Source organism: Esox lucius, chromosome 16, assembly GCF_011004845.1.
Source record: "Esox lucius isolate fEsoLuc1 chromosome 16, fEsoLuc1.pri, whole genome shotgun sequence".
In the NCBI taxonomy this organism is placed as follows: Eukaryota; Metazoa; Chordata; class Actinopteri; order Esociformes; family Esocidae; genus Esox; species Esox lucius.
In genome coordinates this window covers 6,699,028-6,714,884 of record NC_047584.1, presented here as the reverse complement: position 1 = coordinate 6,714,884, position 15,857 = coordinate 6,699,028, and the positions used below count along the sequence as shown (strand labels likewise).

The following is a 15,857-nucleotide window of genomic DNA, read 5'->3' as shown; positions in this document are numbered from 1 at the left end:
TTCTGCCCAGTGCATAAGGATTTTTGGTAAAGACCTCCTAGGTTGTGTGAGCAGCATGATAAGAACCAGAACGGCTTTGGATGTAATTCAGGGGTCACATATCTCAGCATTAACTAAGTCTGCAATATCCAAAATTGGATATCACAAAATTTGGTAGAAAAAAAAGTAAATAAATAATTTGTTTAAAGTAAATAAATAAAATAATAATCATTGATTCATTCATTGATTAATGTTCAAATCATGTGAATTGAGGAGCAATTAGTTAACTGACTTGCTGAAAGACACAAAGACTTCTTTATAACTTTCTTTGCTTGGTGATTGAACCTGGCAACCTGTCGGTTACTGGTTAGATGCCTCTGGAATACCTGCAGTCACCATAATGTCTTTTTACTTAGACAAAGGCTCAGTGTACGATTTTATCTGTGTGTATCATTACAATCAAAAATCAACTACCACATAAATTATTTTACGTGTCCAAATATCTGTTACAAACATGTCTTTATTATGCTATTGTCTTGGTCTTTTTTTTCTCCTCATGGCATCAGTAATCAACTAACTATAATAATTATTATAGTCTGCTACTAGTGATGGGTCATTCGCGAACGAGTCGGCTCTAAGAGCCAGCTCTTGTAGGTGAACGTTGGGAGCCAGCTCACATATCAGAAGAGCCAAATCTATAAAAATAAGATATGAATAATGAAATCATTTAAATGAAGAGTTAACTAATTCAAAGAATAGAATAAAAAAAATATAAAATAATATAGACCTAAATTCTCAAGCACGCACATTCGTTCTGACTGTCTGCTCAGATTACCGTAATTACCAGTTTATACTTATCAGTTTATACCAGTTTTAATACCTTTCATTGTATCTATTTTGATGCAAATTTCAGAATCACGGACAGAGATCAGAGGTCTAATAATCATTAGTCATTTGTTTAAACTTCACAGAAAATAAAGAAATGCATTGAATTTCATGCACATTTCTAGTAGGTAAGGGGTGTTCAAAACAGCAAAACAAAAATGACATTTGGCATAAAATAGGCAAAGTTGTTTTAGTTTAAAAGTACTAAGGCCCTACCACGCAGTCTGATATCAGTCTTCATTAACACGTTTGAATTCATTTGTTACCGTAAATAACACCTATGATCACGGACAACATTTGTACAGGTGGTTGGACAATTATCTAAAGCAGCTGAGCAAAATGCTTCCATAACCAATTACACACTGTCGAAAATTATGGAGGAATTAATGAGTGCATGTTGTGCATACAGTAGAATGTAATAAAATATGCATAAAATGACCATACAGAGCAAAACTTTCAATTTCAATAAGTGCTCCCCAAGTTGCCTCTCAAAAATGACTATCCTTTCTATGGGACACCCGGTCACACAGTTCGCAGGTTCAAAAGCATTCAAATTATGCTGTTCAGATTGTATTTGTTTTGAATGGTTAGATTTATATGCACTTTGTATATATACATTAAAAAGTTGTACTGTAAACACATGTTTAACAGCATTATTTTTCATAATAAACTAATGCATTTTAAATACATTGTGGTTAAGGCAGTGTTTGATTTCATTGAATAATTTAATTGAAATGGTTTTAACACCAATCATAATCAAACTATCACAAACTGTTTGACTTGAAAAAATACAAAATATATTTTTGAAACAGCCATTTGGCAGCCAAAAGAGACGGCTCTTTTTAAAAGCTGAATGAGCCGGCTCACTGAAAAGAGCCGAAATGCCCATCACTAATCACGACTGGAACCAATCGACTGGAATCAATCACGAGTAGCCCAGTGATTCCGTTCAACATTAGTCGTCAAATAGTGGGTCACACAAATGTCATCTTACCTTGAAGGAACTGTGCACTAATGTTTCATCCAAATCTAGTACCACACAGATCTTCCCTGAGTCTTTTGACTTGATTTGTGGAAGCAGAGGTTTTGCTGGGACCTGCAAACAAATAGTAAGATGGTAGGTCAACGAAGAGCCAAAGGACTACATAAAATTCATAGATACAACAAGATCCTTTTAAAAAGTGTTTTGCTCTTAAGCCAATCAAGCAAAATACACAAAGTGTGCAACTGATTTAAATCGATGTACCTCATGTGAGAAAACCTACTGCAAAAGGTTTGCTTGGTTGGTTGGGAGAATTGAGTTATAGAAGAAAATGTCCATAAGGGGGCATGCAAAAGCTATGTTCAAACAGCTGGTGTCCTGTTTATTGAAGTATCATTGGGACTGTGGAGTGACTATAAGCTAAGAATTTCCTCATCATGTAGTCAATACTGTGAAACCGACTCCACCAGCAATGATGATGGCTAGAAAAGCAGCTGATATGACTGTGTTTTGCAATTTGTTCCCCCTAGCAGACTACATCTTCATATAAGGAGGAGACAAGATCATATATTTTAGCATGACTTCCCTGTGTGCCAAGCCGTATATTCAATCATATCCTCCTGTATATTAGGTCTGCACTCATAAATTTGATCCAAAGCAAACATAGCAACAGCTTGCATTTAACAGTCGAGATGTTAAATAAAAATGACAAATATACATACAAACCCATTTCAGGGTTTTCTCTGACAAATTTCAGTTTGTAACTTCATGTAAATAATTATATTCCACACTTTTGAAATTTGAACGCGGAGCAGAAATCAAATTAGATGCAGGTCCAAACTATTCCAGTGCATTTAAAGCAGGGTACAAAGACCTTGAAATACCTGTTCTATGGGTGGAACGCAGAACTCGCATTCACAGGACCCAGAGGACTCATCATCACTCAGCTCCTCCTCAGAATCCTCACTTGGTTGTTCAGATGCCACAATTTTAAAAAATGGATGACACTCAGTTGTTTCTTCTGACCCCCTTTGCTTAGAGGTCTCTATTTCTTGTTCAGGAGGCTCAATGTCTATGGAGTCTTTGCTATGATCAGCAACATCAGACACCTGCTCCAATAAGTCCTGTGACTCCAGTGGTTGGAGATGCTCAGAGATACCATTGTGTTCCTCCCAGTTCTCAGTCAGATATAGCCTGTTCAGATCATCACATGATTCTGATGATTTGTTTTGCTCATCTATCTCTTCGGAAGAGGTTGTGGAGGAATCTGTTTGATCACCATTGAATTCAATACCATCCGGCATAACTGGTTTGCTTCCTTCAGTGCATAACACACTGTCCTTGATTAAAACCACAAATGATTGAGGATATTCACTCTCCTCATTAAATTGAGCATCATTCTCTCCCTCCTCAATTTTGAATCCATCAAGAATTGGCTCAAGAGTGCCTTCATTATCCATTCTTTCATGAAACTTTTTGTGGGAGTTTTCTTCAGTGCAGAATCCGTTAGCTTCTTGATTAACATCTGATAAAGTGTGTTGACTTTTATATTCATTGCACCCTTCAACACAGGTCTTGTCCTCAGTGCAGAGTCCATCATCTTCCCATCTGGAGAAACATTTTGAATACTCACCACTACATGCATCACAATCTTCATCACAACCTTCATAATATTCAGAAGCTTTGTTACCAGCATGTGGTTTGTATAATTTGTCTTCAGAAATGGCTATTGTCTGATTATCTTGATCACTTGTTTTCTTTTCTTTAAAGCATGGTTCCAAGGTTTGGTCATTTTGGCCCTTAAATGCTTCATCATATTCAACAGACGACAAATCAGCAGAGGACTTACAAGAAGCTTCCTCTACAGTGTGTTCATTCATGTTGTCCATGCCAGCCTGAACATTACAAGCTTTCTCTTCTGCACCGCAAAGTGTGTCTTCCTCAACACAGGACTCATAGGCCTCAACCTCAATAGCATTGTCTTTAGGTAGAAAAGCTTCAACGACTCTATAAGCTGTTCCTTCTTCAAAACAAGATTCGCATGATTCTTCATCTGCAAATGATCCAGAGTCTGACACATCGATATCATCAGCACAGTCCACATTACATTGTCTGTCCTCAGCACAAGCATCATACGCTTCATCAACTGCTTCCAATTCCAGATTAAAAACATCACCGTCATTCATTTTACATTCTTCCACAGAAAGTGTTTCAAGACCTTTTTTTACAGAGGGCATATATGTTTCATCCTCATTTATAATGGACACATTACTTTTCTGTTGTTCAACAAACAGCTCATGTACCCCTCCCCCTTCAAAACAGGATGTATAAGGTTGCCTCTGAGCAAAAGTATATGTATTGTCTTTATCGAAAAAGTCAAATAGTTCCTCAACAGCAACTGCATCCAAGTGAAGTTTGTCTTCAGCAGCACTACTGTCCTCACATGCTGCCACATCGGCATGAACATCAAAAGATTCCCACATCTCTGAGAATAATGGAGACTGACCATCCCTGGATTTGTCCAGTGACACATCTTCCACTAATGCTTCATAGGACTCGGCCAAGTCATGCAATGTGTCCGAACTTATAATATCATCGATGAAAGATTCAAAAGACCTTGTGTCAGTGGATGAGCACTCCGAAGACCTGTCTTCCTCAGAGTCAAATAAACAGCAAGGCTCATAGCATTTGTCATGTGTGCTACGATGTTGACCAGGACAGCTCTCACAAGAATTACATCGCTCAGACAGTTCATACTGTACACTCGTCTCTCTTAGCTCAAAGAGATTGTTTTCCGATTCATAATGCCCAGAGGGTATATCATATTCAGCAGACCGATGACTGCTTTGTTCATCAAGCACAGTTTGCTCAGTAGGTTCATGAACTTCAGAGACATGTCTACTTTCTGAATCTGAAGAAAGCACAGGTTCTAATATTATGCAAAACTCAGAGTCAAAAAGCCCACATATTTCAATTTGCTGAACAGCTGGCTCAAGCATCTTTAAATCATCAGATTCCTCTTTAGTCTTATTATATTCTATTGGGTGTTCAATATGATTGTATTTTCTGGAATCTTCACAAATCCCAGTACACTGCTCAAATGGTCTAATTGATTCAGTGGATTCAGAGATTTCAGGTAAATAATCAGGTAACTTACATTGTTCAAAAAAATCTGAGTTCTTAGCAGGTTCACTAGGCTCAAAGGACATACAGTGTTTATCAGAAGACTGGCATAGTTCAGATGCCTGGAAGTGTTCTGTGCAGTGTTGGCTAAATACTACAGCTAGACAGTCATTAGCACTGTGGTTAGAGGACCTTCTGAACTCCGAGCACTTACAATGTTGAGTACATTCTTCAAATGACTTGCTTAACTCAGAGGAATTACACGGATTACTGTGTTTATTGAAAGAAGGATAGTCCCCACAAGGCATACTGATACATTTTTCAAAGCCCATAGAATGTCCATTATAATCCACAGACGGTTTGCCATCTCCTGTTTGTTCTCCATTCATGTAGTAATGACCAGAACTGTGCACAGAGGGATTGATTTGTCCATTGACCTTTTGGTGTTCAGTATAGTCCAGAGAGTTATCTCTTTCATCCAGACTCATGCAGGGTTCAGTAGTTTGTGCAGAAGGCTCACTAGAATCCATGGCAATAAGTTCAGACACCTCGCAGTGTTCAGCAGGCATGCTTTTGGAGAATGTGCAAAAATATCTGCTTTGACCAGAGTTATCCTTCAAGAACACAGTAAGCTGACAATCTCCAATAGGTTTGTAGCGTTCAGAGGTTTTTAACTTTTCCAAGAATAGAGGCTTGTTTTCTCCAGGGAAGCCACAGTGTCCAAAAGACTGGCAGATCACAGACAACTCCTTTGGTAGTGGTGGCTTGCGCTGGTGGGGGTATTCAATGAGTCCACAGTCTGCCTGAGACAACAGCAGCAGACGACAAGTTGACATGACAGGAGGTCCCAACCACACTGAGCCTAGCACACGGCCCCCTCTCCATGGGACCTAGCAAATTATTTTGGTGCTTCAAGAGACGTGACAAATAACTCCTGCAATATCAAATCACTATAAAAAGCTGAAGTAAGGCATAAATCTAAACCAGACACCCGAGAAGCATCTTGGCCAACTGATCTGTCTTCTAGCGAGTTAACTACCATGATATTTTCCAAGAATGCGTTCAATAGAGTAATGGGCTACTTTGTCATCAGTCAATATTTGGGGGGTATTTTCCCTGTTTAGAAAGGAATGCGGTAAGATGATTTTCTAAAATTCACCGGCACAGACTGCCTGTGGTCTGATAATGCATCATAGTATATGCTGAATCTATTTGATACATTGTTTTACACATGCTGACATCTGAGTGAATTTATTGGCGGTAAAACATGGAGAACTGCAATGGTTTATTGATGATAGAACATGCAAACATGAAAGGGCATAGTGGAAAAGAAAATATTAGTATTAGTGATCCTGTGGCTCTCAATCTCTCAGTCATAATGACAACATGCTGCTAAAATGACCATAGAGAGACTGACCGAGCGATGGGCAATATTCAGAGAAAGATCAATAAGGAGAGAAGGACTTAAGGTCAAAGATAGCTTACTTTTGAAATGGTCCCATTTTCTTCCACCAATACGGGGACATTGTTGTTGACTGGGATTTGCTCAGGTTCTTGGTGGCAGACGCAGCAGAAGAGACTTTGAAAAATACCTTGACTACGTGGCTTCTTCGATGAAACGACACAGGCAGGTGCTCCTAAAAAAGAAAATATTCAGTCAGTAATAACTCTTCCTCATGTTACTTCACAGTGGTTCACTCACTTAAGTCGTAAAGAGTTATAGCCATGGCTTGCATTACAAAGTCAGACACTCACCTTATTCAAGGAAATAGTTAAGCAAAAATAAATGACGGGAACTTACTAAATAAAGCTGTCAAAGCAATAATAGAAGTAGGGAACAGAAAACATGTAATCACCTACATATGATGCAGCAAAACAGTTGGGCTAATTAAGATTTCATGTGACTAACTAACATCTTTCAGAAATGTATTCAAAAACAGAGCAACTGTGTTTGAGATATTGTATGGGTTAGCTAGATTCAACTACCTGAGAATCTGTGCCAAATGTAATTAATCTGATTGAAACAGATCAAGAAATGTAAACAATAACACTTGATATTCTCACCACCGTGCTTGACTGTTAGGTTTCTTTTGGTAGTAGGCAGTTAGGTTAGGGTTGGGCTTTCACCAAGCATAGAGATTTTGATTGTGACCATAAAGGTTCATTTTGGACACGTTTGTGCAGCGAATGGAGTGCCAGAAACCTTCAGGTATGTCCATGTTATCTTTGTCAAAGTTAAGACATGCAGTTTTTTTTAACAGAAACTCAGTGTTCTTATCGTTAGCACCCACCCAAACTCTTTCATACAAATCCATCCTTTCTACAAATCCATCCTTTGACTGTTTCATTTTTTACCCAATTAATTACTTCCCTTATGCCACTTATTTACTTGATTTAACCAATGCCACATGGGGTTGACTTATTTTTGCACCAGCAATTTTTTTGTTAATTTCTCTGTTACACACACAATTTCCTCTAAACTAACATATGGACTCGGTAACCATAAACCTGTTACATTAACTAACAAGAAAAGAAACAAGGCAAGCCAAGTTCAGCCGGCCCACGATTAAAACAGATGAATGTTGTTACCCGTACATAAAACCTGGTTCTCCCGCGTAAGAGGCTGTGTCTTTAACCACTACGCCACAAAGCCATACAAATCCCATGTGTCGGTATTGTGTCTCGAAATTAGATCATTTTGTCACGCATTAACATCATGCCAAGTTTGAATTTTTCGCTAGACACCATTAAGCATTGTGTTAAACTGACTAACATTTCTTATTAAGTTTACCTCCACCACAAACAGCATCTATGACCTGTATGGCTTTTGCCACTGGCTGTTTTAACAGCTAATTAGCCAGTAATGGGCTTACTAGTGTCTACTTACTAACTACTTGGAATAGTCATAAGAATTGAGTAATTGCTAGCGAGACAAAAGATGAACTTTACACTGCCAAAGCTATTTCATTTCATGGCACAACAATACTTGTTTTTCTTTCATTCGTGAATTACATTGATACAATAACTATCAATATAGGTGACGATAACTGACTTTTTTGTCAAGTGAAAAGACGAGAGAATTGTGGAAACCCCTGCGGCCTGGCAATAGAAACGTAATTTTTTTATTTTAGACTTACTACAGTATAACATAGCTTCTGGAGGTTGTGGCCAGTTTTTGTCAATCCTGAACAAATCGTAATGCATAATTCTGAACACTGGTCCCCCGCGTTAGAGTCTTAGTAGTCAGTCACTCACTCACTAACTCAGTAAGAGACGTTCGCTCTTCTTGTCTGGCTCCGCTTATGCGGCCTGGCAAAAATACTTATTAAATAAAGATTTAAAGGTAAACACTAAAGAAATCTACAATTTCATGGGGTTGCCAGGGATTCACCCACTTTCAAGGAGCACCGTATATAAATTACGGAGTGAAAATGCACCCTCTCTCGAATCAACGTCAGGGTTATGCCCCAGGGAGAACCACCTGGCCCGTGGCTGCAAAACAGGGTTCTTAACACAGCCCAGTTGTTGTCTCGAAATGTAGCTTGGCTGCCACCCCTTAATGAGGCACAAGGAGTGGAAGAGAAAAATGTATTTATGAGTTTAATTTGGTTATTTCTACTTTTTGTTAATGAATGCCCTCCAAGGTTAAGAACACAAGTAGTGTGTCTGTTCCCTGTGTCTCGCCCCATTATTATATATACACATAAACATACACTACCGTTCAAAACAGTCTTTGAAAGAAAAGCAAATTCTCTGTCCATCAAAATAACATTAACAATGTCTAAACTGCATTTCTGATCAATTTAATGTTGTATATGACTATTGTAACCGGAAATGGCACATTGTTAATGGAATATCAACATAGGCGTACAGAGGCCCATTATCATCAGTCCTGTGCCCAATGGCATGCTGTGTATGGTAATCTATGTTTATCGGTGTAAAAGGCTAATTTTTCAATTATGTTAGCCCAACTGAAAACTGTTGTGCTTATTAAAGAAGAAATAAAACAGGCATCAGCAATTGTGGGTTCAATTTCAGGCTCAAAATGCACAATCTGGCTCTAGCCAGAATAGAAGGAGAGGGAGGCCGCGGTGGATAATTAGCAAGGGGACATTTGACTGTCTAGTTTGAGAAACAGACGCCTCAAAGGTTCTCAACTGGCAGCTTCGTTAAATAGTACCCGCAAAACACCAGACTCAATGTCAACAGTGAGGAGGCGACTCCGGGATGCTGGCCAAAGAAAAAGACATATCTCAGACAGGCCAATAAAAAGGGAAGATTAAGAATGGGTAAAACACAGATACTGGAAAGAGGAAGATTGGAAAAATGCATAGGCAATGTGATGGTCTGGAAGTGCTTAGAGTAGTGGTAAAGTGGGAGATTTGTACAGGGTGAAAGGGATCTTGAAGAAGGAAGGCAATCACTCCATCGCCAAGTCATACCATCTGGACAGTGCTTGATTGGAGCCCATTTCCTCCTACAATAGGACAATGACCCAAAGCACAGCTCCAAACTATGCATTTAGGGAAGGAGTCAGCTGGTTTTCTGTCTATAATAGATTGACCAGCATAGTCACCTGATCTCAACCCTATTGATCTGTTGTGGGAGCAGCTTGACTGTATGGTACATAAGAATTGCTCATCAAGCCAATCCAACTTGTGGGAGTTTCTTCAGGAAGCATGGGGTGAAATCTGACAACTAGAATGCCGAAGGTCAACAAGGCTGTAATTGCTGCAAATGGAGGATTCTTTGACGAAAGCAAAGTTTGAAGGACAATAATCATTTTAATTAAATATATATTATTTCTAATCTTGTCAATGACTGTATTTCCTATTCATTTTTATATTTCCTATTCAAACTAATTTCATGTATGTTTTCATGAAAAACAAGGTTATTTGTAAGTGACCCAAATGTATCAACAGTAGTATATAATATATATATATATATATATATATATAAAATGGTGTATTAGTTAACTGCATATCAACTTTAAAAAGTGATCACACATTTTCATTTTATATTTGTCATTCAGCAGATGGCCTTATGTAGAGTGACAGTTAATGAATCTTGAACAGACAGGGCTGTTGAAGACATCTTTCAATTGGAGCTGATGCTAGACCAAGCCAAACGGGAACACGCGAACCCAGGGTGCATACTTGTTGAGGATTAGAAGTTGTGAAGTTTGTGTGTAAACACGTGTGAAGGAATTGGGCAGGTGAACAGAGCAGTGTGAAGAAACATCACGCCACCTTGCAGAGTGGCTCTTCTGATATTACACATTGGAGCACTTTAAATAGCACACCACGAGCAGCTGCTGACAGCGGTTTGTATATATAGCTCAGCGAACATTTACTCAAGGCCATAAACGGAGACACAAAACAAAACCTTTTTGTGTCAGTATAGTAGCCACAGGAAGACACGGCTAGGCCTTCATTTTTCTGTATGCATACATATAAACAAGAAAAGGGACATTGCAAATCCATTGGTCAGTGGGCAGTTCATCAACACAAAAATCTTTATTTGATCACTCTAAAGCAAGAAACCTTTGCTGCTATGTAGTATTTAAATGTAATTTCCACTTTCAAACATCAGATGTGATATTATATGCATTGATGTACCGTTTACATAAACTCTGACTCTCCCAGTTTGTATGTGAGTAATCTATTAAATAGGAAGCTACTTGCCTTTGTGAAATTTGCAACATTTACAGTGCTTAATTTGTTTAATGCATTAATGTAAGTATTGACATTTTGTGGTTTTTACTTGATTTGCTTTACTGGGAATAAACACTTGAGTATGTTTTGGCTGAGGGTAGGGTATACATTCAAAGGTAGTTTGCGCTCTCTACTGGGCATAGGTGTGAACAATACCATGCAAGATGGCAACTTCAGAGGTGGGACAAGTAACTTTACTTTGTAAATAACAGTTTAAAATGTACTGTAGTTGAAATTTTTAAAAGTTACATTCTCCTACAGTTATTTTTTCCTGCTGTGACAAACAGACTCACATAAGCATCCTACATCTGAATCAACCTCATATAGTAGGTAAATAAAGTCCACACAATCTTTCTGAAAATACAGCTTTTGTTGATGTAAAAGATAGAAATCAAGACCAATAATGTCAGACCATTTTAACATTAAATAAGTTCCTGTATATTTAAAGGTGCACTGTGTAGAATAATGCCTCAAACATTTACAAGAATGTGTCCTTATATTAGCTAGTCCGGGGTGGTTTAGGGTGGGTTAATACTGGGATTGTCTAACTAGTTAGCTTGGCAGTCTAGCAAACTTTATACATGGTGTGCTTCGGAATATTAATTGTATTACCCTATCCTGTCTGTGGTATAACTAACCAAGCAAACAAACACCTTTCACACATGTCCTAGGCTACTGGCGATAGACAGCAATTAATGGGTAGCAACTATAGTAAGTTAGCCACAACATATTGATATTGTAGTTTTGCCTTCAAAATCATGTACCAACGTATTTTCAGTCACCTGACATCAAGTGATGTGATCCTTACTATCCCTAAATAGAAAATATTGACGGAAGCTAACGTGTGACATTTCTTTCCAACCGATAATCCCTGCGGCTACAGAGGTCAAAAGACGACGTCTTGGTCAGTGTGGATTGGAGCAGAATGAGCAGTGACATAGGTCTAGTTGTGCATACACTTCCAGCTCCATAAACAGAAAATAATATAATTGAGAAACAACTAGAAACACCTCTCACAGCCATAGCTAGGGAAAGCAGGGTATGATTCACAGGGCCCATGGCGTGGCAGGGCTCACTGATGTAGTCATTTTCAATTAAGTGAAGGGGCCTAGTCATATATATTTTCAGGGACCCAGGATTCCTAACCTAGCCACTGCTCACCCTGGCACTGAAACAATTACATATAGGAATTGATATGACTACTTCTCTGCTATTCAAATAAAAAATTACAATATGAATAACTATATTAAACACTTTAAGGTATCGAACCCCTAAAAGATAAATGTGAAAGGAATTTGTACTAAAACAAATATTGAGCATAATGTTCAGTTAATAAGCCTTTAAAATTTAGTAAGGGGTTATGACATACATATCAAGCAACATGGGCCTCAATTTAGGGGTTGATTTCACTGACACAGAGTAAACAAAAAAAAGCAGTCTCAATAGAGAATCTCCATTGAACTACATTTTTGAGTCTAGGAATACGCATAATCTGTGTCCGCAAAACCGCTCAGTCCCGGTGGCGTGAAACAAGTCCTCCGATTGTAACAGTGTATCTTGTGGTGAGGCGATTAAGCCAGGAGGTAAAGACTGAATGGGAGTACCTCTGTCTGTCTGGATTGGAATAGAAACAGAACGAAACCCTAGATAAGCCCTTCTTACTTGGTTGGCTAAAACATGATAACCTGGCCAGGTCTTGGCCCTTGTAAAAGCTGTAACCTCATTAGCAGTGCCGTAAGCATCTAGGGAGACAGTGTGAGTGATGGAATAGAGGGATCACACTACAAGTGTCAAGTTCAACATAAGTGCAATACCAAAGGGGGCTGCTCTTCTACTCCACAAGGGCAAATAAACTGACTCACCTACAGAGGATGGCACTCCAAACACCTTTACTGAAAATACATTAGGCTGAAATCAAGGCAAAGCATGTCTGATATACTGTATATTCTGATTTTATATCCACTCACCTAAAGGATTATTAGGAACATCATACTAATACTGGGTTAGACCCACTTTCGCCTTCAGAACTGCCTTAATTCTACGGGGCATTGATTCAACAAGGTGCTGAAAGCATTCTTTAGAAATGTTGGCCCATATTGATAGGATAGCATCTTGCAGTTGATGGAGATTTGTGGGATGCACATCCAGGGCACGAAGCTCCCGTTCCACCACATCCCAAAGATGCTCTATTGGGTTGAGATCTGGTGACTGTGGGGGCCATTTCAGTACAGTGAACATTGTAATGTTCAAGAAACCAATTTGAAATTATTCGAGCTTTATGACATGGTGCATTATCCTGCTGGAAGTAGCCATCAGAGGATGGGTACATGGTGGTCATAAAGGGATGGACGTGGTCAGAAACAATGCTCAGGTAGGCCGTGGCATTTAAACGATGCCCAATTGGCACTAAGGGGCCTAAAATGTGCCAAGAAAACATCCCCCACACCATTACACCACCACCACCAGCATGCACAGTGGTAACAAGGCATGATGGATCCATGTTCTCATTCTGTTTATGCCAAATTCTGAGTCTACCATCTGAATGTCTCAACAGAAAATCGAGACTCATCAGACCAGGCAACATTCTTCCAGTCTTCAACTGTCCAATTTTGGTGAGCTCATGCAAATTGTAGCCTCTTTTTCCTATTTGTAGTGGAGATGAGTGGTACCCGGTGGGGTCTGCTGTAGCCCATCTGCCTCAAGGTTGTGCGTGTTGTGGCTTCACAAATGCTTTGCTGCATACCTCGGTTGTAACGAGTGGTTATTTCAGTCAAAGTTGCTCTTCTATCAGCTTGAATCAGTCGGCCCATTCTCCTCTGACCTCTAGCATCAACAAGGCATTTTCGCCCACAGGACTTCTGAATACTGTTTTTCCCTTTTCACACCATTTTTTGTAAACCCTAGAAATGGTTGTATGTGAAAATCCCAGTAACTGAGCAGATTGTGAAATACTCAGACCGGCCCATCTGGCACCAACAACCATGCCACGCTCAAAATTGCTTAAATCACCTTTCTTTCCCATTCTGACATTCAGTTTGGAGTTCAGGAGATTGTCTTGACCAGGACCACACCCCTAAATGGATTGAAGTAACTGCAATTTTGTTGCCAGTGGTTTAGACATTAATGGCTGTGTGTTGTGTTATTTTGAGGGGACAGCAAATTTACACTGTTATACAAGCTGTACACTCACTACTTCACATTGTAGCAAAGTGTCATTTCTTCAGAGGTGTCAGAGATATAATAAAATATTTACAAAACTGTGATGGGTGTACACACTTTTGTGAGATACTGTATATGCAGCTATACTCATAATTTTGCATACCCTGGCAGAAATTGTGACATTTTTTAATTGATTTTGAAAATATGCCTGATCATGCAAAAAAAACTAAAAACATTTAAGGATAGTGATCATATGAAGCCATTTATTATCACAGTTGTTTGGCTCCTTTTTAAATCATAATGATAACATAAATCACCCAAATGGCCCTAAACAAAAGTTTACATACCCTTGAATATTTGGCCTCATTACCGACACACACGGTGACACACACAGGTGAAATTGGCAATTAAAAGGTGAATTTCCCAGACCTGTGGCTTTTTAAATGCAATTAGTGTGTGTATAAATAGTCAATGAGTTTTTTAGCTCTCATGTGGATGCACTGTGCAGGCTAGATACTGAGCCATGGGGGAGCAGAAAAGAGCTGTCAAAAGACCTGCCTAACAAGGTAATAGAACTTTATAGAGATGGAAAAGGATATAAAAAGATATTCAAAGCCTTGCAAATGAGGCCATGGTCAGGCAGACCAAGAAAGATTTCAGCCAAAACTGCCAGAAAAATTATTCAGGATACAAAGAAAAACCCAAAGGTAACCTCAGGTGAAATACAGGCTAATCTGGAAAAAGACAGTGTGGTTGTTTCAAGGTGCACAATATGACAAAAGAAGAAATTAGCTGCATGGTCGAGTTGCCAGAAATAATCCTTTACTGCGCCAATGCCACAAAAAGCCCAATTACAATATGCCTGAAAACACCTTGACATGCCTAACAGCTAATGTCACACTGTAATTTGGAGTGACGAGACCAAAATACCAAGATCTTTATGGTCACAACCACAAGTGTTATGTTGAGAGGGGTCAACAAGGCCTATAGTGAAAAGAATAACATCCCCACTGTGAAGAATGGTGGTGGCTTAACAATGTTTTGAGGGTGTGTGAGCTCTAAAGGCACAGGGAATCTTGTGAAAATTGATGGCAAGATGAATGCAGCATGTTATCAGAAAATACTGGCAGACAGTTTGCATTCTTCTGCACGAAAGCTGCGCATGGGATGCTCTTGGACTTTCCAGCACAACAATGACATTAAGCACAAGGCCAAGTTGACCTAGTGGTTACAGCAGAAAAAGGTGAAGGTTCTGGAGTGGCCATCACAGACTCCTGACCTTAATATCATCAAGCCACTCTGGAGGGATCTCAAACGTGCGGTTCATGCAAGACGACCATAGACTTTGCATGACCATGAGGCATTTTGCCAAAGATGAATGGGCAGCTATACCACCTGCATGAATTCGGGGCCTTATAGACAACTATTACAAAAGACTGCACGCTGTCATTGATGCTAAAGGGGGCAATACACAGTATTAAGAACTAAGGGTATGCCGACTTTTGAACAGGGGGCATTTTTTTCATTGTTGCCAATTGTTTCATTTTATGATTGTGCCATTCTGTTATAACCTACAGTTGAATATGAATCCCATAAAAAATAAAAGAAATGTGTTTTGCCTGCTCACTCATGTTCTCTTTACAAATGGTACATATATTACCAATTCTCCAAGGGTATGCAAACTTTTGAGCACAACTTTAAAAACAATAAGAACAATGGACTGAGCATGAATGTAGAAGACTGTGCAGTAATAAATTACAAAAAAAATATCTAAAAAGGTGGGGAGCGGGCTATTGTCGATTTGGTTCCAAGGGCATGTTCATAAGGCCTACTGCTGTCGGAAAGAAACTTCCTGGAGGTGTGTAGGTCATGTAGAGATGGCAGACTGCAGCCAATCACCCTTGTCTTTGGCAGTGGCTGCAGCATACCAGACTGTGATGGAAAAGGTCAGGATGGACTCTATGATGGCGGTCTAGAAGTGCATCATAGTCGTTGGCAGGTTGAACCTTTTCAGC

General features: G+C 39.2%; 1 protein-coding gene across 2 annotated transcripts in view; it reads right to left on the bottom strand.

Annotated features, from left to right (window-relative positions):
* The window catches only part of LOC105026538 (carboxy-terminal domain RNA polymerase II polypeptide A small phosphatase 1), a 48,330-nt gene that overhangs the window by 11,147 nt on the left and 21,326 nt on the right, over positions 1-15,857 (bottom strand). Inside the window, exons 2-3 of one of the 2 annotated variants that reach the window (XM_010898051.3) lie at positions 6,455-6,606; positions 1,859-1,960 (exon numbers count right to left, since the gene is read on the bottom strand). In XM_010898051.3, coding sequence (XP_010896353.1) covers positions 1,859-1,960; positions 6,455-6,606 — 254 coding nt within the window. Of the gene's footprint in view, positions 1-1,858; positions 1,961-2,730; positions 5,841-6,454; positions 6,607-15,857 lie in introns of those variants that run through there. The other variant, XM_020055062.2, reaches the window with a different exon arrangement.